This window comes from Desmodus rotundus, chromosome 12 (assembly GCF_022682495.2).
Source record: "Desmodus rotundus isolate HL8 chromosome 12, HLdesRot8A.1, whole genome shotgun sequence".
Lineage (NCBI taxonomy): Eukaryota > Metazoa > Chordata > Mammalia > Chiroptera > Phyllostomidae > Desmodus > Desmodus rotundus.
The window spans coordinates 76,886,799-76,913,233 of record NC_071398.1 but is presented as its reverse complement, the minus strand read 5'-3'; the positions used below and the strand labels follow the sequence as shown (position 1 = coordinate 76,913,233).

At 41.1% G+C, this 26,435-nt stretch overlaps 1 protein-coding gene across 1 annotated transcript; it reads left to right on the top strand.

Moving 5' to 3' along the window:
- The first annotated feature begins 123 nt into the window (after nt 1-123).
- Nucleotides 124-12,376, top strand: GJA8 (gap junction protein alpha 8). Its single transcript, XM_045181658.2, has 2 exons — nt 124-198; nt 4,961-12,376. The coding sequence occupies exon 2, from the start codon at nt 4,972-4,974 to the stop codon at nt 6,289-6,291; it is 1,320 nt and encodes a 439-aa protein (XP_045037593.1). The 5' UTR covers nt 124-198; nt 4,961-4,971; the 3' UTR covers nt 6,292-12,376.
- The last annotated feature ends 14,059 nt before the right edge of the window (nt 12,377-26,435 follow it).

Below are 26,435 nucleotides of genomic sequence, written 5' to 3'. Positions count from 1 at the left end.
AATATTGCTGGACAGTAAAACCTACCCATCAGGGCCAATCCAGTCATATCTGCTCAGTCATGTAGCACAGTAGGGGTGGAGTGGAGAAGTGGAAGTGGGTTTTTTAGGCACCAAAGGAAAGAGGCCAAAGTTGTCATTTTGCTACTGAGCACCAAAGGAGAAAGAGAGCACATATTTCTTCGGGGGACTCTACTATTGGCAAGTTTTCTTTGGGTGATATTAGTTTGTATCCTCCCTATACCCGCTACCCCCAACCCCACTTCTTTCCCAACCTAATTGAAGGGCCATTTCTGGGCTTCTCCAAAAGGAAAAAGGTTGCCACTAAAGTTCAGTCTTGAGTTGGGATGACTGGACTGCAATTCTGAAAACCCTCTCGGAACTAGCAGAAGAGTTGGCAGAGGTGTGGAAGGGGAAGGAAGGTAGGAATAGGGGAGGGGGGTAAGAAATGTCCATATTTTAACTACAACTTGACTTTCTGAGGTCTTTTCGTTTTTCAGAATGAATTAACATGCCTCCAGGAATCCAGAGGGACATAAACTAAGTATTTGATATTTATGAAACAGTTTTGTACTTTTTCACTCAAACTCTGCAGTGGGAGTAATAGTAATAACTATTGAGTGTTGTGAGTGCAGGGGAGGCTTAATGCTCAGAATTTTCAGTGGAGTATTTCATGGATCACAGGTATGGGTCTGGCTAAGAACTGCAAAACTTCCTGGGAGTAGGTTCTGTTGTCTCTCTGTGGGAGCTGCTGGCTAAGTTGCTACTCTAGAAACATGAAAGGAGGCACATTTACCATCCTTTGTCAACTGGAATGGTAAGTGGCCATCTAATCCTTTGGGGAGCTTGTTAACACAGATGTGTGTGTTGTTATGCCTCTTCAACACCAGAAGAAATCTGTGCTATACTGGAAATTGCCCTGGGTTTGTCACTGGAGAGCCAGGACCTACATCCCACCTCTATCCTCACTAGCTGAGTCATCTTACTTTACCTCCTAGCTTGTGTTCCACCTGATAATGGGGGCTGGTAATGCCTAATTCACTAGCTCTCAAACATACACCTGTGGACCTGTCAGTTCTGGTCCAAATGAATTTTTCATCAGCCTATGATAAAAATGTGAGAATGATGTAGTAAACGACATAGTAAATTTTTCATCAAGTTAAATGTGTTTGATTCAAAGGCCCACCTTTCATTCTGAAATTATGTCTTTTCTAGTTTTGTGGTATTAAAATTCCTCTTTTATGAAATGATGGTGAAAATGGACTATAGTCAGAGTTAGTGATTTAATAAGTTTCTTATTTTTAAGTCCTTGTTTGGCAAAATAAGGAGTCAGTAGCCCTATGTTAGTCACCCTATTTTGTTGTTGTTGTTGTTGTTGTTATTATACTAGTCTGTGAAATCCAAGTGTGAGAATCACTGACTTAGTTCACAGGATGTTTATAGGACTGAAATAAGACATGTGAAAGCATATAATTTATAAATAGATAAGGTCTACCCAAACCTAAGGTGCTATTTTAATTATTACCTAAAACCAGGACCCACTGGGGGGATGTTTTGGTGGACACCCTGGGGGTGGAAACTTGACTCCACTGTTTAGTTTCCATTTGTAATCTGTTCACTATATTTTCACAAGCAAAGAAAACAGAGAATTGTGTCTTTAAAGAAAAGAAGAGAAATATTCTTCCTTTGGTTTAGATTTCTCACTGCTTCAGTGAAACAGTTTGCTCTGACTTCCTTGATGTATAAATTATTTATTTATTTATATCTTTTTAAAGATTTTTAAATTTCTTTTTAGAGAGAGGGAAAGGGAGGGAGAAGAAGAGAAAGAGAAACATCAATGTGTGGTTGCCCCTCAAGTGCCCCCTACCAGAGACCTGGCCTGCAACCCAGACATGTGCCCTGACTGGGAATTGAAATGTGACCCTTTGGTTCACAGGCTGACACTCAATCCACTGAGCCACACTAGCCAAGGAATGAAGTGTAAATTTAATTGTTAGACATTAGGAACTTGAGGCACTTGCCCTTAGCACCTCTAAGTCTTCTCTCCTTAACAGCATAGTTGGCTTGTTTTAATGGCATGGAATTGAAAAACTTTTGTCCTAAGTTACAGTTTCTGTCCTTTCATTGTTACAAGAAATGTTGTAACTACACTTAAAAAAACACTCAAGCAATGCTAGCAATGCAGGGTAGGGTGTGGAAGAGACTGCTTGTCTTTCTTGAGTCTGGAAATTAAAAATGGGGTAGTCATGAAGGTCTTCATGTGCATGAACATGTGTCGTGACACTCATATTTGATCTTATACAAACAGTGTCTCAAAACAAGTTTTGGATCAATTTACTATCCTTGTTTAGTAGCTGCCATTTCTTTGCAAGTCCTCAATCTCCCCACTGCTACCTGCAGCAAAGAGAACTCAAGTTCTCTAGACTCTAAGTAATACTGGTATTACATGCACTGAGGGATTGAGAATTTCAGATTTCAGACAATGACTATTGGTCCCATCCACAGGTGTCTATGGAGCTCCCGCTCTGTGATGGCTTTGTTCTGTGTCATGATGGTTCATGGAAGATGAAGACAAAATGGTACCTGTCCTTGAGAGCTTTTGTCCCAAAGGGGAAAGACAAGACTATAGACATACAGTCCTGAGAGCATGGGCTTGCCACACACATTTATGTAGGTACATGAGTGAAATACACACAGAAATCCTAAAGGACTAATATGATACATACAATATAAGTAAGATTTCAAAACTGAGGTGATATATCAATGGGGACAAGACATTAGCAAAACTAGATTTAGAGTACATTAATGCCAGTCTTGATCCTGTAAGAATAAAATACATAGTTGTTATTATAACATGAATATTAGAATTAACTATCTAATAAGAAATTTTTTATTTTTCTTTATTTTTTCTCCACCATCAATTGGATTTACTCTTGGGCTGCTTGTCTGATTGTGATGTTTCCCACTTTTGGGGGGGGGGAAGACAATGTAGAATGGCTACCACTCTTTACAGGGCAAGCACTAGATGTAACTGTATTTTGAGGAGTGTTATCAGCAGAAGTATAACTAGATACATGCAACTGAGATTCTGAACTGCTGGTTCTGATTAGAGGACCCTCTCTCACCCTCAATTCTCCATTCCTACAAGGAACTCCTCCCAATGCCAGTCATGACTGGGAATGCCACAGCTGCTCTCATCTTCCCAGGAGGAAGGAAACTGCTTTTGAATGCCTCACCTAATTGAGAGTTTCTGGGGCTCCAAGAAGAGCAATGTTCTCTGCCCTCCAACAAGAAGCAGATAGCTGTTTTGCATACCCCGAGAGCACAGGCTGGGCATTGCTCATACCTGCAATCAGTATTGGCAATCAAGTACTGTCTAGTCAAGCTCCAAACCACAGGCTGGAAGGAGGCTTTAAGATGCCATTTTGTTTATCTTCTCCTAAAGATGAAAATCAAACCATTGATTTAAGAAACCATTTTTCATCACTTATTGAAGGGTTTAACAAATATCACTGTCATTAAAAGCAGTGGGCATATTCCTTTGGTCCCATGTAACTTCTGATCCTATAGGGTAGGACATAGCTGGAAGAAGCCCAGAACAGCATCTCTCAGAACGGCAGTGATGAGTAAATGCCACAACTCTAGCAATGTCCAAGCTGGAGGAACATCTGTCCTAGATTGAGGTGGAAGTTTTGGTCATAGTCCTTCATAGGTTACCAGCTTGCACAACAGGCTTGCACTGAATGAATGACCCAGTTTGTATCCATCACTCCTGTCACTTCAACCCCATTTACATTAGTCATTGTTGTTGCTAAGGCATTATATATTACCATATTTGAAGGTTGTTGTGTTTTTTTTGTTTTTACAGGTCAATTTTTAGCTCTTTTAAAATAACCACATATTACAAACCCTAACAACTTTCTCTCTGTAGGACACTAAAAATGTCCTAGTGAACCTTCCTCACTCAAAAACACAATTCCTTCCCAAAGCACTCTCTCCATTCCTTAGGTTTAAAAGAGTAATAAAAATGATTTTTAAAAGCTGCTCTCAATATGTAGATCTATTTAAAAGGGTGCCCAGATTTCAACTTGGAGAAAAGAAAACATAAATCAAGAATATGGGAGTCAGAGAACTGGGTAGCTCCGATCTCAGACAGTGTATCTCAGTGGTGTAACGGAAAGGACCCAACCTTTGGAATCAGTCAGACAGAACTGCTGCTGATTAGTTCATCATAGACTATTTCACCTCTCTGAGCCTCGTTTTTTTCCTTTGTTGGAATCAAGTTTGTTAACAAACACTTATCAAGCTCTCACTATTTGCTGGGCTCTGTGACAAACATTGAGTATATAGCTATAAATAAAGCAGGTGTGAGCCATATCCTCATGAAGAGTGCAGTGTATCAGGATCAAGTTAAATGAAATAATGTCAAAGGTCTATCGCAAAGTACATATTCAATAAATACCAGTTTCCTTCCACTTCCCTTCAAACATATGATCATTATATAGCTCAACATAGTCAAAAGTAAGATAGCTACTGACAAATTCATAGGTACAATTTTCATAGGTACAAATTCATAGGGTGCACAGATACTCATGGAATATGAAGCTAGTATTATGCCTCATGAACCTTAGTTCTGCCTATGATTTGATCTAATTCCATGTAACCATGGACTTCTATTTATAGTCCACAATGCATCCATATTTATCCATTTAGATGGCTTGTGAAGTGAATGAGAACAGGTATTACCATTTTACCCACTTTATAGATAAGGGAGTTAATGGGAGTGGGTTTTTAATGCTCCTTTTGTCCCCTAGTCCTAGTCTGCACAGAGAAAGCACTCCGTAGATACTATTTACATGTCTATTGTTCCAGAAACTCAAATAGGAGAGGTAGCCCAAGGGTTAGTAGAGACTGACTGGGAATTGCACTGCAGCCCCTCAGCTTTTGTCTTTCCCTCCTCCAGGTGGGTGAGAAATGGGCGACTGGAGTTTCTTGGGGAACATCTTGGAAGAGGTGAATGAGCACTCCACGGTCATTGGCCGAGTCTGGCTCACTGTGCTTTTTATCTTCCGGATCCTTATTCTTGGCACAGCCGCTGAGTTTGTATGGGGGGATGAGCAGTCCGACTTTGTGTGCAACACCCAGCAGCCGGGCTGCGAGAACGTCTGCTACGATGAGGCCTTCCCCATCTCCCATATCCGCCTCTGGGTGCTACAGATCATCTTCGTCTCCACACCGTCGTTGGTCTACGTCGGCCACGCCATGCACCATGTGCGCAGTGAAGAGAAGCGCAAAGAGTGTGAGGCACAGGAGCTGTGCCAGCAGGCAGCAGGCAACTGTGGTGAGAGGGGGCCACTCCCCCCTGACCAGAGCAGCATCAGGAAGAGCAGCAGCAGCAGCAAAGGCATCAAGTTAAGGCTGGAGGGGACCTTGCTGAGGACCTACATCTGCCACATCATCTTCAAGACCCTCTTTGAGGTGGGCTTCATAGTGGGTCACTACTTCCTATACGGGTTCCAGATTCTGCCCCTCTATCGCTGCAGCCGGTGGCCCTGCCCCAATGTGGTGGACTGCTTTGTGTCACGGCCCACAGAGAAAACCGTCTTCATCCTGTTCATGTTGTCTGTGGCCTCTGTGTCCCTCTTCCTCAATATTCTGGAGATGAGCCACCTGGGCCTGAAGAGGATCCAGTCTGCCTTCAAGAGGTCCATAGAGCAGCCACTGGGGGAGATTCCAGAGAAGTCCCTCCACTCCATCACTGTCTCCTCCATCCAGAAAGCCAAGGGCTACCAGCTCCTCGAAGAAGAGAAAATAGTGTCCCACTATTTTCCTTTGACTGAGGTCGGCATGGTGGATACCAGCCCACTTTCTGCCAAGCCTTTCAGTCAGTTTGAGGAGCAGATGGGCACAGGGCCTCCAGGGGACCTGTCTGCTGCTTACCAAGAGACACTGCCTTCCTATGCTCAGGTGGGAGAACAGGAAGTTGAGGGGATCGAGCAACCAGTAGAGGAAAGAGCAGAACCCGAGGTGGTTGAGAAGAGGCAGGAAGAAGAGAGAGTGAGCACAGGAGGGCAGGGGACTGCAGCAGTGTTAGAAGGGGAGGAAGTAGAGACCCCCAGAGTGGGGAAGGTGGGTGAGGAACAAGAGCTGTTGGCTGAGAAGGTGTCAAAGCAAAGCCTGCCCACTGAGAAGGCACCTTCCCTGTGCCCAAAGGTGACTGGGGATGACACCAGACCCCTAAGCAGGCTGAGCAAAAACAGCAGCCGGGCCAGATCAGATGATCTAACTGTGTGAAGTGGTGAGACAGAGACAGAGAGAGGGAGAGGGAGAGGGAAAGGGAAAGGGAGAGAAAGAAAGAGAAAGGAAGAAAGAAAAAGAGACACCTGAGCTAATCCATAGGGCAAAATGAAAGGAAAAGATGACAATATAATTTGAGTCTGCTGTCCATCCCCTCACACACAGGCATGTGGTGGCACAGTGAATGCTGTATAACTAGGAAACTGTCTTTCCCATTTATAAGAGCTACCAATATAAACATGTTGTCCCATCAAAGTTTTCAGTCTCATGTGACTGACTGTCTTGCTCCTCTACCCCAGCAGCTATGGAACTTTGCTTTGGTCCCCATTTCTCCATAGAAATCCTTCTGAATAGAGCCGTGATAGCCTCATAGCCTTTTACTAGTGTTGTCTCAAGCTTACTAACTCAGTCAGACTTTGTCACCCCAGTCTTTCCCTAGCAAACACCATATGAGCCTATATCATGGGTCCCAAATGCAAATGCCTACAGAATACAGGCAGGTGCTTTTGACTGGTGAGGTGGCCCTGTTCTAATGCCATGGGAGAGCTAGGGCTGTGAAAATTGGAGAGCAGGGGGCAGCTGCTGCTCCATTCCAGTCAGTGTTACCGGGCCATCTGATTTTTTCAAGGGAAGCCAGAAATGCATACATTTAAATGAAATTTACAATATTTCTAACTAAAAATAAATATGTCAACTACATTTTAAATGTCCCATGTGGGCAAAAAAAAATGTGTAAGCCAAATTGAACCAGTGTGGTACCAACTTGCAAGGTCAGCTTATACTAGTGAGCCCAGCTTTCCTATGCTATTGGTCATATTGTTTATAGTTTTTATTTCTTTCTGTAGCATCTGAACCTCTTTGCACCATTTTGGAGTGTTCATTTGAAATCATCAGTCCAAGAGATACCCAGAGTTCTCACTGTCCTTTCTTTTGAATCACTGTAGCCCCTAGGTTCAGACACAGTTACATCCTTTGTATTGCTGGAAGTCTTCCCTGTGAATCATTAGAGAAAGAAAGCAAGATCCCAAACCCTTTCCTTGTGAACTAAAAAGGCTTTGAGGCCTGGTAGTAATGTTCTTCCCTGATGCAAAGAAGGTTCTTTTCTTTCCTTTCCTCTAAATATACACCTCTTTTCATCAGAACAGAGTGCAAGCCTAGCTTGAGCCAAAGGATACGTGCCCACACACCTGCTTTAAAGAGAGTAAGCTCTCAGGCACCAATTGTGTAAGAAAAGGTCCATCAGAGTGGCACTAGGAACAGTCTCCTACAAGTTGTAAGTCCTAACAGCCAGGGCCCCAAAGTTCAGTTCCAGGCCAGGCTTCAACCCTGGAAGGGATGTAGACACTGAAGGAAACAAGAGGGCTCTTATTGAGGGCTCTTCATCACCATAACCAATAATCCTCATAGAGTCCAGTCAGGGGAAATCCTCAGGTACAAGTAAATATTTTTACACATGCACCAATTTTACCTAGAGCCAACCAATGCTCAGAGCAGAAGGAGAAAGTCAGTGGTCACCAAGATGGTTCATCTAAACCAAAGTTATGCTTTACAGACTGCAGTGTCAAGGCTAAGGTAGGAGGGATAGAAACCAAGTTGACATGGCAGGGATCTGGATAGGAGACCAGCAAGGGACTCAAAAGGGTTCCTAGAAAAACTGCCTTCATTCTATCTTCCCCACAACCAGCATCATCCTAAAATATGCAAATCCCTGGTACTGCCCTCTGGTTACCAACTTCTTTTTTAGATATTAATTCCAGAGCAGAGACTTCTCTGAAACTATTCCTTCCCCATGACAATATTGCCATTTCTTGGTGGCCCATTATAAAGCTGAAGGGTCTAAAACATGAAATTCATTCTAAGGTCTGATTAATTGATAATTACTCCAGGGAAAACTTATTAAAAGAGAAAGCCTAAAATATATTTTACCTGGGTTCCTCCAAAGTGGTCAACCTTCAGTGAAGGAATGTATTGGCTGACAAATAGAAGAGATATTTATCTTATAAACATGAGACTTTCTGGCTACTGCTTGAATCTTCCCTTTGCAGCCAACACTACTCTATACCTTCTTCTGTATGGTGAGAGAAGTAACAAAATCCCAGGCTTGAGGATCAGACATTGTGTCATTGACCCCCAATGACTAAATTATTGTTCCTACAATTTTGCTCTTGAAGACCAATTTTAAGAAAACATATACTCAGAGCCTGAAAACAGCCTGATCTTTATCAGGATAAAAGATAAAGCATCTATCTCAACCAGGACCTGATCCAAAAAGGAAAAGAAAAAGAAAACTGTCCTGTGTGGAAACAACTGGTGCTATTTAGAAACAGTTGTGGAATCTGGTCTCCCCTCTGCTGGGCCACAGTTTATTTGTGGGTGAGTGCCTTTTCTTGGATGAAGCAGCATCCTGCTTCATTCTCTCTGCCTACCCCACCACCATGGAAGTTGACATTTTCCCTCAGTCTTCCCCCAAAAAGATGAGACTATTTTAGAAAAAACAAAAGCGCAAAGGGGCCAGGAATTTTCTTTTCTATTTCTGCCATTTAGGAGCTGTGTTATTATCATCCTTTAACCTCTCTGTACCTCAGTTTTCTGTCTACAAATTAGAGATAGCATTTGCCACCTACCTACCTCCAGGAGTATCATAAGGATTAATGAGTTGACTCCCAAACCTGGAGCCTGCTGAGTGGTGCCACTTCCTGAGAGGTTCCTTCAACAGCAGGGAGACTGGGAAGAAGGCAAGTAGGTGCTTTCCATCTGTCCTTCCCCATCTGCCTAGCCATTACCTGGTGAGTTTTTCAGTGTGGAATAGACACTCCAGAGATCAGTTTCTCAGAAAAGACTCAAAACATAATCTTGGACACCATATGTTAAGTAGGAACCTGAGACTCTTTGACCTTGAGAAATGTCTGTAGATGGATTAGCAATTACTTTTACCCTCTAAAAAATGTCCCTTCATGCCCCATCTTAATTATTGTCAACTTCCATTCATAGGCATCTCTGGGTCTGTGGAGGCTCTTATTCTCACTGTACAGCTGGAATTCTCCATGTATGTTTTGAGGCAAATAATTATGACTGACTCAGGAGTATAATCCCGGGGACTTCATTAGCTCCAGTTCTAAATCCTATTCCTTGTCCTTCCCTTTAGGGCACATGCACCTATCAATAAAAAGTATTGGACAGGAGGACATAAAAAGTGCCATTCCCTTCAGAGGAAAAGGACTGGTTGATTAATAACAGTTATAACACATCCATCAGGGTGGTCTGTGACCAGGAGGAATAGAGTTACTCAAAGTTCAGTTAGAAAGTTTCAAGCCTAACTCCCCATGCCTAGCATTTGGGTCATTAGAAACAGGCCTATCTGCTTTTCACCATGACTTTGTCACTTACCGCACAGGTGAAGCATCCAATACAGAATTAAACAAATATTACTGAAGGTCAATGAGACCTGGGGATCAGCTTTCCCATAAAGAGCAATAAAGTTCAAGTCAAACATGTTGGCTGTTCCTTGTTGACTCTGGCAACACAGAGATGTCACATACCTGTTCCATATGACAATTTTCTTCTCAGTTAATTAAGGGTAACAAATTTTGTCCCTCCTTTACAAGATACATCAAGTGAATTAATACCCAGGAAACACTATGAGCATACTACAAGAAATTAGTGGGTTTTCTTTAACTCACTAATTTGGAAATAAAAGAAAAGGGAGGAAGACTTATCCAAATTGTTCAGAAGTCCTTTTTATATAACGTGTACTGAAACAATGACAGTCACCACTTTCAAATACATTGTTGACTAAGATACTGATAAAAAGTGAGCCAATAAGAAAAATGAAGGAAGTAAATGGGGATGAAGCGAACATGAACATTTCTGTAGTCCTGAATTCATAAGAATTATACTACAAAAAAAAGAACATTTTTAATCATGCAAAAATTCATTGCTGAAGGTGGTGAAGCACATACTCACTTTACTGATGTAGAGAGGAACCAGCCCCTGAGAGAGTCTCTGAATCCTGGAAGAATGGAGTCATTTGGACTGAAGAGCTGCATGCAGAACTCTTCAGTCCAAATCATGTGAAAGGCCTGGGGCAAGGCTACTATAGATGCATCTCTTTGTGATTTCCTGAGGAGGGTCATTAGGGCATGCTTGGGGTAAGAATGAGCATACCACCCACACAGCATCTATCACCCTGCTCCCTCTACCTCCTCCTCTCTCCTTCCCCTGACTCTGACTTATCCCTCTACGCAGGTTGTGTGCAAATGATCACACAACCAAAGTTGGCAAAATTTAGATGAAAAGGGTTTTCCTGGTTGGATAGACACTCCTCTGAGCATAAATACAATATTTAAAATGAAGTAAGTATGTACCCAGAAGTGATAGTGAAATAATTGGAGAAAATTTCCCTTCTTGTAATAATGATATTTCCATTAAACATGTAATTGGGAAGGAAGGAGAAAAGAGAAACAAATTCTAGGTTCAGCAGTTAGATAATGTTACAGTGGAATGAGCAGCCAGAGGGGAAATAAAGGCAGGGCCCTCACCATTACAATCTAACAAAGAACTTAATACAGGAGGCTAAAAGTAAGAGCTCACACGTGGACCCAGTAATCCTGACCCTGGTCTGATAAGGCTGCCAGACATCTGGAACAAGTAAACTGTGATAGTGCAGGAGGGGTGGGGAGAGCCCTTGAAAGTCTGTGTGTGTCATCTCCATTAACTGGAAAAAGGAAAATCTTGAGACTGTATATTCATCCCAAGGCCTGGAAGGGTGAAGGGAAGGGGGTCCACAGTGCCCAACGGAAAAACCCATAAAATGATTTTGGTCAACTGCTTGCCTCCTGTCACATATGCAAAATGAACAAATAGAGTCTGGAGCAAGGTAAAGATTCAGGCTAACAGATCCCCACCCATTCCTACCTTTAGGTAGTTACGTCTCCCCCAGAAAGCTGGCACCACCTTTACCCACCAATCAAAATGTAACTTCTTTATCCCCATTCCATCAACTATATAAGTCCTCAGAACAAAGGACTCTTTCTCTTGGTCTCTTCTCTTGGCCTATGGCTCCCTTGACACACGGGGGACACCTGGTCAGCCAGACTCTAGCCGGGGAGCCCCTGGCCACCTCTTTTGGCCATCCAGCCTCCGGTCACCTGGCCTCTGGCTATCTGGGTGCTGGCCACCCAGCCTTTTGCCACCCCTGCCACCCTTGCTTTGCTTTCCTATTAGAACTTAGCATTAATAAACTTTGCTTGAATGCTAGTAGGCTTGCTGGCCTATAATTTTTACTTTATTGCATCAGCAAGAAGAACCAAGTTTCTGGGAGTTTCTCCCATAACAATAAGAGGAAAGAAAGATTTTTATGAAAGACAAGGCACTCTCCACTGCTCTAGACATTACAGCTCCCAAAGTCAGTAAAGAGTGGGGTTCCCCTGTGGCAGTGGCTGCCAGGTAGGATATACTGTAGGCTCAAGCTCCACTGCTTTCTGGAAGTTCTCCAGAGAAGACAAAGGGAATTCTGGAAGAATTCATAAATTTTCCTGGAGGAAAAAATGGGTAGTTCCACTGCCTTTTTCTGCAAATTTTTTAAATCTATGAAATAGGATCAGTAAAGATTTGGGTAAGAAACTCATTTATAACAAACTTCTGGGGAAATCTCTGGCAAAGGAGAAAGCCATTATTGGGATTGTGTCCTGAATTCTCCGATCTTCCACCTCCTTATGCCAGAGCTAATGATCACATGTTGGAGTGTTACACAACAATTAAAACTAACTTGACTTTTTACCATCTCTGTATTTTCTTTTGACCTGTCAGCCAAGCTAGACTGTGAAGAATCTGCCCTAGCTTCTGGTTATTTGTCCTCTGAAATTAAGGAGTTGGGGGACAAGAGGACTGGGGTGTGTAGGGGGACAGTAGTATGATGGTAAACATTTAACAACCAGCTCACTCCAGAGTAAAAACTCCAGTTTGTAGTGTTTGCCAATGTCCTTGGTGTAAATTCTTCTACCATCACCAATTTCAAGCTACCAACATAATGTCACTGAATACAGAGATGGAAAGAGATGTGGAGTAGCACAACGTTATAAAATATTTCCACCATACAATAGATATAAATACCCTCAAGAACATGGGTAATAGTTGTAGGGTCAATGGACATGGCCCTTCCCTCTCCCATGACTGAGGGCTTATCAGAGGGCCCCTGGCCAGAAAGAATGTGTGTTGTTTTTGAAATGGATTGTAATTCCAGCCTTATACACTTTTGGGAGTGGCTTCTTATCCACCCACTGCTTCTCGATCTTTTCCTTCTGCACATAAACACTGATGTAATGTAACTCCGGGCCACAAGTAGGCTTGTGCAACATGGACCCGTTACTGGCTTTGTCTGGGACTCTTATAATGACCCAGTAATCTTGAGCCTTGGACTCAGGAGGTATGGTCTCTCTCGCGCCAACCCACTGCCATTGTAATGTGAGTAATAAACAGCATGTCCACAACTGCTAGACCTCCGGGTGGTTTTTTCCAAATATCATGAACACTTAAGCAGCTCCCTGGTTTGGAGCTCCTATGTGACAATAGTAAAATAAAGAGTTAAAGGGCTTTCAGTATTTATTATCTATGTATTTCATTTTTTTAGAGTTTACGTAATTTAATTGTTAATAATGACTGCATTTAACAACTAGCTGACAAAATTTCAGGAAATTTTAGCAAATGACATTTACAAGCCAGTACAAGTCAACTCCAGCACACATCTGGGAGGAACAGAGGAGTATCTGATTCAGAATGAACATGAAAACTCTCCTTGTCATTTGAGATTTGATCCCTCTCTTTATCATACAAACTTCAGGAAAAATCAAAAAGTACATATGCTTATTTGGCCTTATGGGAAGGGGCAAAAGAATAGAATTTATTCTCTTCCATGTGACTGAGAACCATAGAAACAGTTAAAGTTACTCATTGTAGATAAAAACAAATTGGCAACTTAAAGTAATCTAAGTGATTCTGCCTGGGATTTATGATGTCAGGTCTCTGCTTAAAATTTTTCAATGGCTCTTTATTGTTTACCCAATAAATTCTAAATATTTCAACATGACTTACAAAGACATTCATTCTAACTGACTTCAGCCCATATAGAGAGGATGTCTGTTTTCACCTGTCCAGAATCTGTTCTCCCTTTTCCTATAGTAACATCTCGATTATATCTAGGGTAAATAGCCTTCCTCAATTGAGTATGTCTTGGTGGGACTTATGGTGATGTTTACCCAATTTCCCCTTGTCTTGGATTAGAGTATTTTTTACTCAAATGGGCCATTTATACACTTTCTCCCAGGAATGTGCATCTTTAGTGAAATAAGAGACTAAAACTCAGTTGGAATTCATTTATCTTGACAGAAGTTCCTGAAGAGACTCACAATTAGTTCCTGCTCACCTAGATTTCTGGGAGATACTTGGATCCTCTTTTTCCAGATTCTGGTTTGTCACCCTTCCTTCAATATGCAGAGCTACCTCAGAGTTCCTTTTTTAAAATTATACTTGGTTGATTATGCTATTACAGTCGTCCCAATATTTCCCCCTTCACCCCCTCCATCCAGCATGCCCATTCCCTCAAGCAATCCCCACACCATTGCTCATGTCCATGGGTCATGCGTATAGGTTCTTTGGCTACTCCCTTTCCTATACTGTACTTTATATCCCCATGGCTATTTTGTAACTACCTATTTGCACTTCTTAATCCCTTCACCCATTCTCCCATATGCCCTTCCCATCTGGCAACTATCGAAGCACTTTCCATATCCATGATCCTGTCTCTGTTGTTCTTGTTTGCTTATTTGTCTTTTAGATTCAATTGTTGATGGCTATGTATTTATTGAAATTATATTGTTCATAGTTTTGATCTCCTTTTCCTTATATAAGTTCATTTAACATTTCATATAATAATAGCTTGGTGATGATGAACTCCTTTAGTTTTTTCTCATCTGGGAAATTCTTTATCTGCCCTTTGATTCTAAATGATATCTTTGCAGGTAGAGCAATCTTGGCTGTAGGTCCCCACTTTTCATCACTTTGAATATTTCCTGCCAATCCCTTGTAGCCTGAAAAGTTTCTTTTGAGAAATCACCTGACAGTCTTATGGGAATTCCCCAGAAGGTAACTAACTGCTTTTCTCTTGCTGCTTTTGATTCTCTCTTTGTCTTGAAATTTTGGCACTTTAATTATGATGTGTCTTGGAGTGGGCCTCTTTGCATCCATCTTGTTTGGGATTCTGTGCTTCCTGGACTTGTCTGTCTATTTCCTTCACTAAACTAGGGAAGTTCTCTTTCATTATTTTTTCAAATAGATTTCCAATTTCTTGCTCTTTCTCTTCTCCTTCTGGCACCCCTATGATGCAAATGTTGGAATGTTTGAAGTTGTCCCAGAGGCTTCTTAAACTATCCTCATTTTTTTGGATTCTTTATTCTTCTTGTTGTTCTGATTGCTTGTTTTTTGCTTCCTCATGTTCCAAATCACAGATTTGATTCTTGGCTTCATCCACTCTACTGTTGATTCCCTGTAAATTGTTCTTTATTTCAATTAGTGTATCCATCACTTCTGACTGGATCTTTTTTATGCCGTTGAGTTCCTCACTAAGTTCTTTGAGCATCCTTATAACCAGTGTTTTTAATTGAGCATTGATAGATTCCTTATCTCCACTTTAGTTTAGTTTTTTTTTTCTGGAGTTTGATCTGTCTTTCATTTGGGCCATGTTTCTTTACCTCCTCATTTTTTGCATTCTCCCTGTGTTTGTTTCTATATGTTAGGTAGAGCTGCTATGACACCCTGTCTTGGTAGTATGGCCTAATGTAGTAGATGTCCTGTAAGGTCGAGTGGCACACCTCCCCTATCTCTGAAGCTAGGTACTCAAAGTGTGCTATGTGGACTGACTACATCCTCCTCTTGTAGTTGAGACTTAGTTGCTGTTGGCAGGTCAATGGGAGGGATTTACCCAGGCCAGTCAACTGCAAGGACTGGCTGTGACCACTGACCACCAACTCCACCCTCCATGGAAGATCAACTGTGTGGGGGCAGAGTGGTGGTGCTGTGACATGGTCTGTAGCTGTCCATTGGTGAGAAGGCTTTGCATTTTCCCAGTGGTGCAGGACAAGGTCAGGCCCCATCTGTGTTTTGCTGAGGGCCACCCTGCCTGAGCTATAAAGCAATCTGAGATGGCTGCTATTTGTGCTGGACTTGGAGATTCCCAGGTGAAGCCCAGCTGTGAATCTAGGCTGGCTGCTGCTAGTGCTGAGCCTAGAGCCACTTAGTAAGAGGTACAGAGGCTAGGGGCTCACTGAGGCTGCCTGTGGCTTGTTTGAGAGGATTTAGGAAGTTATGAAGTATGAGCCAATACCAGCCATTTATATGGAAAAGCAGCTTGTGTGGGCGTGGAAGTTGGTTGGGACAGTCTCTGGAGATCTCCAGGGCAGGGCAAACAGTGTTAACCAGTTTGATGGTGTCTCAGATATGGCACCAGTGTGCCAGCTCTGTGGCTCTGTGGGGGGAGGGTTCAGAAAAGGGACATTGGCCTCTGCCCACCTTTCTGTCTGGGACAAAGCTGTGCCCCAGCTCTTGCCTTGATGCCATATACTTTAGTTCCTCCCTGTATGCCACTGGTGCCTTTCAAGCTGCTTCCCAGTGCAAGAGCTCAGAGGAAGTGAGTCTGAGTGAGTCCATGTGTTGGTCCTTTAAGAGGACCTGTTTGGGACTCCAGAAGTTTCTTCCACCAACTCAATCCCTGCTGGTTTTTGCAGCCAGAAATTATGGGGACTTATCTTCCTGGCACTGGAACACTGGGCTGGGGTCCTGGTGTGGGGCTGGGACTCCTCACTTTCGATATATCCTTCCCAAATTTTTATCCACCATATGTGGCTGTGGGACCAGCCCATTCTGCATCTCTGCCCTTCCTACCAATCTGGATAGATGTGGTTTCTTTAATTCCATAGTTGTCAAGACTTGCATTCAACTTGATTTCTGATGGTTCTAAGTAATGGTTGTTCTATATTTAGCTCTAATTTTGATGTGGTTGTGCGAAGAGGTGAACCATGTTTACTTATGTGTCCACTTGATCAGAAGTCCATAGTTCCTTTTTTTAAAAAAGGTTAATATAACCAAAATTATCTCTATTTTTCTGCAGGCCATTGACTGATATACCACCTATCTACCATTGTTGGCTGGTCCCCAATATGGACAGCCATGGCACACAGTGATGAATGAATTCCAAGTTGTTTCAAGACTCTGTACCCTGTCCTTCATTTTTCCTATGATCAGCTCCTTCTTGTCCTTCAATAGTCAGCTGAATTTTCTCCTTCTTTATGAAACTTCGCTATTTTCCCAAGACAACTTTAGTTGCTTCCTCCTGTGTAATCCCTCAGTACTTCTGTGGGTTTCATTTGTGGCTTATCAAATTGCCTTTTTTCTTGTTTTTCTCCCATCTATCTGCAAACAGATCTAGAATAGAGATTTTATCCTATATACATATGAATACTCACTAATTAGCACAGTGCTTGGAACACAGTAATTTTGGGTGAGTGAATGCATCAGTACTGAAACATCTCACAGGGCAGAGGGGTAATAATTGGCCAAGCACTCCCCAGCACCAGAGCTGGCTGAACTACATAGAAATATATCTGAGGAAGAGGTTCCCTGAAGGTCTCAGCAATTCTAAGCCTGAAGGCAAGCAGATTTGCTTTGTCATAAATAAAGGAAGGAAAGAGATTTTCATATGAATTGCTGAATGTCATCACCCAGAGCAACCTTGGAAGCCATAAATTAAAGATGCCAGTCAGAGTCTTTGAATAACTGTCGATCAGAAGGCCCCACCACCACCCCTACCAATTCCCATTAATTGGGCTTTTGAAATTAGCAGAAAATAAAAAATAAATATTTATTGTATTAATCCTCTGAGATCTCAAGATTTATCTGTTATAAAATCTAGCATTATCTATTTACAGCAATTGAGTTTAGGTGTAGTTACAAAATCTAAAGTATATGGCTTTGGATTAACAGTTGAACAGTGAGTGGTGAAAAAGAAAAATCACAGGCTATAAGGATAGAGCCCCAGGCTATGCCATGCAAATATTTAGTAAAATGTCACCTGTGATGATTTGTGTGTTAGTATATATTTCTGTATAAACCACTCCAAAACTTAATGACTTAAAACAACAATAAGCATATATAATCACTCACCATTTCTGGGGGTCAGGAATTCTGGAGCAGCTTGGCATCTCTCATGAAGTTGCAGTCAAATTGACAGGGCTTGCTATTATAGGGGTTTGACTGGGTAGGGGTAGAGGGGGCAGGTAGGATCCAATCACCCACATGGCTACATGACTAGAGAGTTGGTACTGGCAAGTCAGTTTCTTTTCACTTGGGCCTCTCCATGAGTCTGCTTGAGGGTCCTCATGAACTGTGCTGGTTTCCCTCAGATCAAGTAATCCAAGAGATCAAGGCATAAGCATCAGTGTCATTGATGACAACTTTAGAAGTCACATACCATCACTTCCATTATATTTTCTTGGTCATTTTCTTTCAGACTGCCCCAACTACTGTCAAGAGAACAAACTAGAGAGGAGCAAGATTTACAGTAAGGACATCAATTTTGACTCCTTTTTTCTTTTTGTAGTGACTTCATGGGACATATGATTTGTATTGTAGTCTACTCCAAATGCTTCTTAGAAGTAGGCAGGGTTTGAACATTAAATGATAACCGTAATGCAAATTCAAGATTGCTGTACATCCCTCACTGGTGTGGCTCAGGGATTGGGTGTTGTCCCATAGACCAAAAGGTTGCTGGTTCACATCCCTGTCAGGGCACATGTCTGGGATGTGAGGCCAGGTCCCTGGTTGGGGACATGCAAGAGGCAACTGATCAATGTTTCTATTGCACATTGATGTTCCTCTCCCTTTCTCCCTCCCTTCCCTTCTCTCTAAAAATAAATAAATAAAATCTTTTAAAAATTATTGCTGTACAATTGTCACTATGAGAGAAGCCCTCAGCCAAGGATAATATCTGGTCATAGTCCTATTGGTCAGGACAGAGCTTTGAGATTTTTTTCTCTAGCTTCTGTTTTTCTCTAATGCTCAATTTTCCTGAAAACTGTACAGCTTTTCAAATTCATTCAAGTTTCCCAGTTGCATTTTTCTCTTTTTCCTTTGCTATAATTGTCGTCCTTACACTGGACAGATCTGTAGATGGAAGAAAGACAGAGGCACATCCAGAATTGAGTTAGACTTATATTGTAAAACCAACAGAAAATAGATGAGATCAAAAAAAATTGACTTCCAGCCAAGATGGAGGTGTAGGTAGACACACTGTGCCTCCTCACACAAACAAAAGAAGGACAAGAACAATTTTAAAACAAAAAACAACCAGAACTGACAGAAAATTGAACTGTATGGAAGTCCAACACCAAGGAGATAAAGAAGAAGCATTCATCCAGATTGGTAGGAGGGGCAGAGATGGGCAGCCAGGTGGAGAGGACTTGCCACAAGGCAGCAGCTGGCAGACCCAGCAAGGTGGTGGATTGTGGAGTGGGGTGGGCAAAGCTGCAGCTGGCCAACAAAGCAGCAGCTGATGGACAGGGTGGCAGAGCACACAACCCAGAGTTCCAGCGTGGGAAAATAAAGCCTCAAACCACTGACTAAAAACACCTGTCGGGGTTGAGGCAGCAGCAGGAGAAACTCCCAGCCTCACCAGAGAGTTCATTGGAGAGACCCACAGGGGCCTAGAATGTACACAAACCCACCCACTCGGGAAGCAGCACCAGAATAGCCCAATTTGATTGTGGGTAGTGAGGGAAGTGACTGAAAACTGGCAGAGAGTGGAGCAAGCGCCATTCCTCCTTCTCAGGCCCCTCCCCCACATAGAACATCACAATGCAGTGAGGAACATTGTCCCACCATGGTGAATACCTAAGGCTCTGCCCCTTTATGTAACAGGCATACCAAGACCAAAAAAAATGGCCCAAATGAAAGAACAGATCAAAGCTCCAGAAAAAATACAACTAAGCCACAAAGAGATAGCCAACCTATCAGATGCACAGTTCAAAACACTGGTAATCAGAATGCTCACAGAATTGATTGAATTTGGTGACAAATTAGAAGAAAAAATGAAGGCTATGCTAAGTGAAGTAAAGGAAAGTGTACAAGGAACCAATAGTGATTGGAAGGAAACTGGAACTCAAATCAATGGTGTGGACCAGAAGGAAGAAAGAAACATCCGATCAGAAAAGAGTGAAGAAACAAGAATTCAAAAAAATGAGGAGAGGCTTAGGAACCTCTAAGACATCTTTAAACATTCCAATATCCAAATTATAAGGGTACCAGAAGGAGAAGAGGAAGAGCAAGAAATTGAAAACTTATTTGAATAATGAAGGAGAACTTCCCCAGTCTGGCAAAGGAATTAGACTTCCAGGAAGTCCAGGAAGCTCGGAGAGTCCCAAAGAAGCTAGACCCAAGGAGGAACACACCAAGGCACATCATAATTTCATTACCCAAGATTAAAGATAAGGAGAGAATCTTAGAAGCAGCAAGGGAAAAGGAGACAGTTACCTGCAAAGGAGTTCTCATAAGACTGTCAGGTGATTTCTCAAAAGAGACCTTACAGGCAAGAAGGGGCTGGAAAGAAGTATTCCAAGTCATGAAAGGCAAGGACCTACATCCAAGATTACTCTATCCAGCAAACCTTTCATTTAGCATGGAAGGGCAGATAAAGTGTTTCTCAGGTAAGGTCAAGTTAAAGGAGTTCATCATCAATAAGCCCTTATTATATGAAAGGATAAAGGCATTTATCTAAGAAAAAGAAGATAAAAAATATGAACAGTAAAAATGACAACAAGCTCACAGTTACTAACAACCACATCTAAAACAAAAACAAAAGCAAACTAAGCAAACAACTAGAACAGGAACAGAATCACAGAAATGGAGATCACATGGGGGGTTAACAGCAAGGGAGTGGGCGGGAAGAGAGGAGGGAAGGGTGCAGAGAATATGTAGCATAAATGGTAGGTAGAAAATGGACAGGGGGAGGGTGAAAATAGTATAGGAAATGTAGAAGGCAAGGAACTTATATGTATGACCCATGGACATGCACTATAGGGGAGGAATGTGGAAGGGAGGGGGTGTGCAGGATGGAGTGGAGTGAAGGGGGAAAACTATAATAGCATAATCAATGAAATATATTTTTAAAAATTAAGTGAGCTGAACCAACAGAATATAACAAAAAAATTCTTAGTCACATCTTTAAAGCAGACATAATGGCAAGAGGTGTTCTTATGACATTACAGCATATATGGACATCTCTAATGTCTCCCAGGTCAGAACCTTATCTCTGGAACAGCTCTTTATCTTAACTATCTGTCTTTCCTTTAAATGTTTTTTAGATACTTACTTATCCAGTATTCAAAGATCCTTCTTGACTTTTTAAAAATCTTGTTTGACCTAGTTACTGTATCTAGTTAAGTCCTACACATATCCTGGGACAGATGAGACTCTCATCTTTACAGATGAGTAACAGACAATGAAAACAACAACAAAGAGATTGCTAACAACCTGAAGTCTGTGAAAGTTTTCAGAGATGGGAAGAAAAGACAAACAGCAGACACCAAAGAATAGCATAATTTCGAGAGATATTTACTTAAGAAAAAAGCTAGCTTAAAATATGTTCAGTGCTCTCAAAAATTTTAAAGAAAACATGAACTCTATAAAACAGGAGATGAAACACAAAATAAGATAATAAACTGAATTGGAAAAGGATCTGGCAGAGTAAGCAAACAATGCCACAGCAGAATTAAAAAGAATAAAGAACAGAATTAGCAACACATAAAGCCAAACCAGTTTTATAAAGAATAAATATCAGAAATTCTCCCACAATCCTAAGAGAAAAACAAACTGAGGAAAATTACTGAAGAAGAGATTAATGAATATGGAGAGAAGGCAAAAGAAATCCAATACATAGCTAATGGTGCTCCTCAAGGAGAGTCCAGACATGTGAACTATAACATCAAAGATATAACAGGGAGAAATTTCCTTGAGCTAGTAAAATTGCAGATTAGTCCTGGCCAGGTGGCTCGGTTGGAGCATTGTCCCAAGCACCAAAAGGTTAAGGGTTCGATTCCTGGTTAGGGTACATACCTTAGGCTGTAGGTTTCATCCGTGGTCAGAGCATGTATGGAAAGCAACCAATGAATGTTTCTCTATCCCTAGATGTTTTTCTCTCTCTCCCTTCCTCTCTCTATAAAATCAATAAACATATCCTCAGGTGAGGATTTAAAAAAGAAACTACAAATTGGAAGAAATTTACCATATACCAGGAAGAAAATCTAGGTAAGTTTTTATGTGCAAGTATAAAGACATAATTGTACAATTTTCAAACTATAAGAAAACAGCCCCTGCTATGGCTTGTGTACTGCTAATGAATAGTTATGTTTTCACATTCTTATGCAGTTGTGAACACAGAGTAGGGTCATATCCTGTCAGTAAAGGAGGTGAGACAACTGTAAAGAGAACTGCAATTCCATGTTGTTGAAAAATGTAAGATTTCCTTCTTTTTATGGCATGTAGTATCCCATTGTGCAAATGTACCACAGCTTTTTTATCCACTCATCTACTGATGGGCATTTGGGCTGTTTCCAGGTCTTGGCTATTGTAAATAATGATGCTATAAAAATAGGAGTGCACATATTCTTTCAAATTGGTGTTTTGAGATTCTTAGGATACATTCTCAGAAGTGGAATCCCTGGGTTATAAGTCAGTTCCACTTTTAATTTTTTGAGGAAACTCCATATGGTTTTCCATAGTGGCTGCACCAGTCTGCATTCCCACCAACAGCGTACCAGGGTTCCCTTGTCTCTACATCCTCACCAGCACTTGTTGTTTGTTGATTTATTAATGGTATCCATTCTGGTGAGTGTGAAGTGATAGCTCATTGTACATCTGCAATAGTGTCAACAATATAAATAAAGAAAAAAGAGAATGGCTATTACAAAGTCAAATCCTGGAAACAGATGGATTCCAGGATGAGAAAAAAGGATTTGTAAGATAAGCCTTAAATACAAAAAAGGGGGGAATTAATTTCTTTCTCTGTCTGAACTACATTCTCTTGAGTCTGGAATCCTAAGAGTTCCAATGTGCTCAATGTTTCCAAAAGAAAAGGGAACAATGGTATCTACCATGTGGAATAAAGTCAGAGACTAAGGGAGTTCATGATTTAGTACCTGTCAAGATCATAGAATAATACTTGGCATATAGTAAGCACTTGGTAAGTAATAGCTATCATCACAATCACAAATATTATTCTATGTGATATAATTACTATTATTTAGCATAGTATTATTATTAAATGACATACCTTAGACTAAGCTGGGATGCACAGATTTAAGCGGAGGGCTTGTGCACATAGTCTGGAAGGGTAGGGAGGAGAGATCTTCCCCTCTCTCAGATCTGCTGTTGGTCAGGGGGATTAGTGGCAGTTCTAAAGGAAAAGAGAAGCTAAGGTGAGGACAAAAAACCAAAAACTCATGGTTCTCCATTTCAGCCATCCTCCCAATGTGGAGTTAGTCTCTCTGGTGTCAATGTTGATGAACAGGATGTTTATTAAGTTACCCTCAAAGGAAGAAAATATCAGGCTGGCTTCATACTTCTCCATAACGTATTACTGCAAATTTCAGAAAAGAATAGAACATCTATAGACTATTGAGGATAAGAAGTTTAAGGGAAGAACACACCAAGTCAAATTTCATTCATGAGTGAAGGCAATTGAAAGACATTCTCAATTATGCAAAAACTCAAAATGCCTGCAAACCCTTAAGAAAAAATTTATTTCATGATCCACTAAGGGCAAAAAAGGAAAGAATTTTTAAAAAGAATTCAAGAAGACTCTCTTCCTCAGGGATGCCTGGATCATCCTGCTGCAGCTGCCTGTGTTTCCCAAAGCACAAGTTCCAGCCAAGATGGAAGTGTAGGTAGACACACTGTACCTCTTCTAACAACCAAAAGAAGGACACCAAGAAATTTAAAAACAAAAAACAACCAGAACTGCCAGAAAATCAAACTGTATAGAAGTCTGACAACAAAGGAGTTAAAGAAGAAACATTCATCCAGACCGGTAGGAGGGGCGGAGATGGGCACCCGGGCGAAGATGACTCATGGCAAGACAGCAGTTGGAGGACCAGGGCAGGCAAGGTGGCGGCTGGCAGACCCTGGGAGGTAGCAGATTGCAGACTAGGCTGTCCCACATTCATGTGCAGATAAACTGGAAGGAACAACTGGGAAGCAAGACAGACTGCACAACCCACAGTTCCAGTGTGGGGAAATAAAGCCTCAAACCTCTGATTGAAAACACCTGTGGGGATTGAGGCAGCAGCAGAAGAAACTCCCAGCCTCACAGGAGAGTTCACTGGAGAGACACACAGGGGCCTAGAATGTACACAACCCCACTCACCCAGGAATCAGCACCAGAAGGGCCCAATTTGATTGTGGGTAGTGGGGGAAATGACTGAAAACTGGCAGAGATCAGAGCAAGAGGCATTGTTCCCTCTCCAATCCCTCCCCCCACACATAGCACCATAGCGCAGTGACATGGGTTGCCCTGCTCTGTTGAACACCTAGGGCTCTGCCCCTTTCTACAAAACAGGCATGCGGAGAAAAAAAAAAAAAAAAAGGCCCAAATGAAAGATCAGATCAAAGCTCCAGGAAAAATACAACTAAGCGACAAAGAGATAGCCAACTTATTAGATGTACAGTTCAAAACACTGGTAATCAGAATGCTCACAGAATTGGTTGAATATGGTCTCAAATTAGAGGAAAAAATGAAGGCTACGCTAAGTGAAATAAAGGAAAATGTACAGGGAACCAACAGTGACAGAAAGGAAACTGGAGCTCAAATCAATGGTGTGGACCAGAAGGAAGAAAGAAACATCTGACCAGAACAGAATGAAGAAACAAGAATTCAAAAAAATGAGGAGAGGCTTAGGAACTTCCAGGACAACTTTAAATGTTCCAACATCCAAATCATAGAGGTGCAAGAAGGAGAAGAGGAAGACCAAGAAATTGAAAACTTATTTGAACAAATAATGAAGGAAAACTTCCCCAATCTGGCAAAGAAAACAGACTTTCAAGAAGTCCAGGAAGCTCAGAGAGTCCCAAAGAAGTTGGACCCAAGGAGGAACACAGCAAGACACATCATAATTTCATTAGCCAAGATTAAAGATAAGGAAAGAATCTTAAAAGCAGCAAGAGAAGAGGACACAGTTACCTACAAAGGAGTGCCCATTAGACTATCAGTTGATTTCTCAAAAGAAACCTTGCAGGCAAGAAGGGGCTGTAAAGAAGTATTCCAAGTCAGGAAAGGCAAGGACCTACATCCAAGATTGCTCTATCCAGCAAAGCTATCATTTAGAATGGAAGGGCAGATAAAGTGCCAGATAAGGTCAAGTTAAAAGAGTTCATCATCACCAAGCCCTTATTATATGAAATGTTAAAGGGACTTATCTAAGAAAAAGAAGATAAAAAATATGAACAGTAAAATGACAACAAACTCACAGTTATTAACGATGAACCTAAAACAAAAACGAAAGCAAACTAAGCAAACAACTTGAACAGGAACAGAATCACAGAAATGGAGATCACATGGAGGGTTATCAGTGGGAGAGTGAGTGGGGAGAGAGGGGGAAAAGATACAGAGAATAAGTAGCATAAATGGTAGGTAGAAGATAGACAGGGGGAGGGTAAGAATAGTATAGGAAATGTAGAAGCCAAAGAACTTATATGTATGACCCATGGACATGAACTAAAGGGGGGAATGTAGGTGGGAGGGGGTGCACAGGGCGGAAGGGAATAAAGGGGGAGAAATGGAACAACTGTAATAGCATAATCAATAAAATATACTTTTTAAAAAGAATTCAAGAAGATAAAGTATGAAAGGGACTGATGGTGAAGGCATTAAGTATAAAAATCAATTAAACATAACTATAGTAAGTATAGTTACAGATAGAATACAAGTGTCGTAAATAATCCTTAACACATAGTAATTTTTTAATTAAGGCTTAAAACTCCAGATTATACTAACATAAACTTGGGAACTGTGTGAGGTGCAGGGAGTAAGAGAAGAGAAATATGAGGAAGTAGAAGTCCCCAATATTGTTAACTTACAAAGGTATCATCTTAGTTATGTTAGTTAGAAAAATTGCATGTGTTATTTTAAAATAAAACGTATGCCTTGCAGAGTACTAAGGAAAAAAATTAAAGAATATATAGTTGATATAGTAAAAAAGGAGGGTGTGGGTGAAAACTAGACACACAAAATAAGAAGGAAGAATTATTAAACCAAACAAAAATATTTATTTTTATTAATATAAAATATAACATGCAACAAAGACATAATATGAATCATTTTGTGCTGAAAAATAAGGCATCGGACCATATGAAGTTCTCAGAAATATAAGGGGATATGTACAGAAATATAGTATTAGTGAGAGATTTTAATAAGCCTCCTTCAGTCCTTGACAAATAAATAGAATAGAAAAATATAGAGGACCTGAATATAATTTTTAAGTCTAACTTAATGAATATGTAATGGAATGTTAATATTTCCTATGTCAGAGACACAGTGGCTAACTCTTGTCCAGAGAAACTTGAAGACTTGATTAAGTATTTCTTGTGAGCCAATTTTTTCACCACAATATTAGTTTATTATAACAAACAAACAAAAAGCAGATTAGTAAAACAAATCATGGTATAACCATATGGTGAATATTATAGAGTCAATAAAATGTAAAATCTTCAGCATGACAAAATGCTTATGATATATTTGTAAGTGAAACAGCATATAGCAAAACATTTTACCCATTGTATCCATTTGGGGGAAAATGAATAAGTATATGTGCCTGGGTATGGGTACATAACTAAGTAACCAAAAATAAGAATGAATATCCCAGATTTTGGAAATATGCCAGTATTGGGCTCCTTTGTGATCATCTGACCAGTGATGGTGGTAAATCTCACCCATTGCTAAAGGCAGGGGCTTCTCTAAAATGAGGAAATGTTCCCACTGTTAGTTATCCTGAGAAGAGGTTAATTCTGGAGCACAAAGTCATGGGGAGGTAAGGAGATCTTTTGGT

Coding starts and splice junctions, on each gene's coding strand:
- GJA8 (XM_045181658.2), top strand. CDS start 4,972: ATGGGCGACTGGAGTTTCTTGGGGAACATCTTGGAAGAGGTGAATGAG.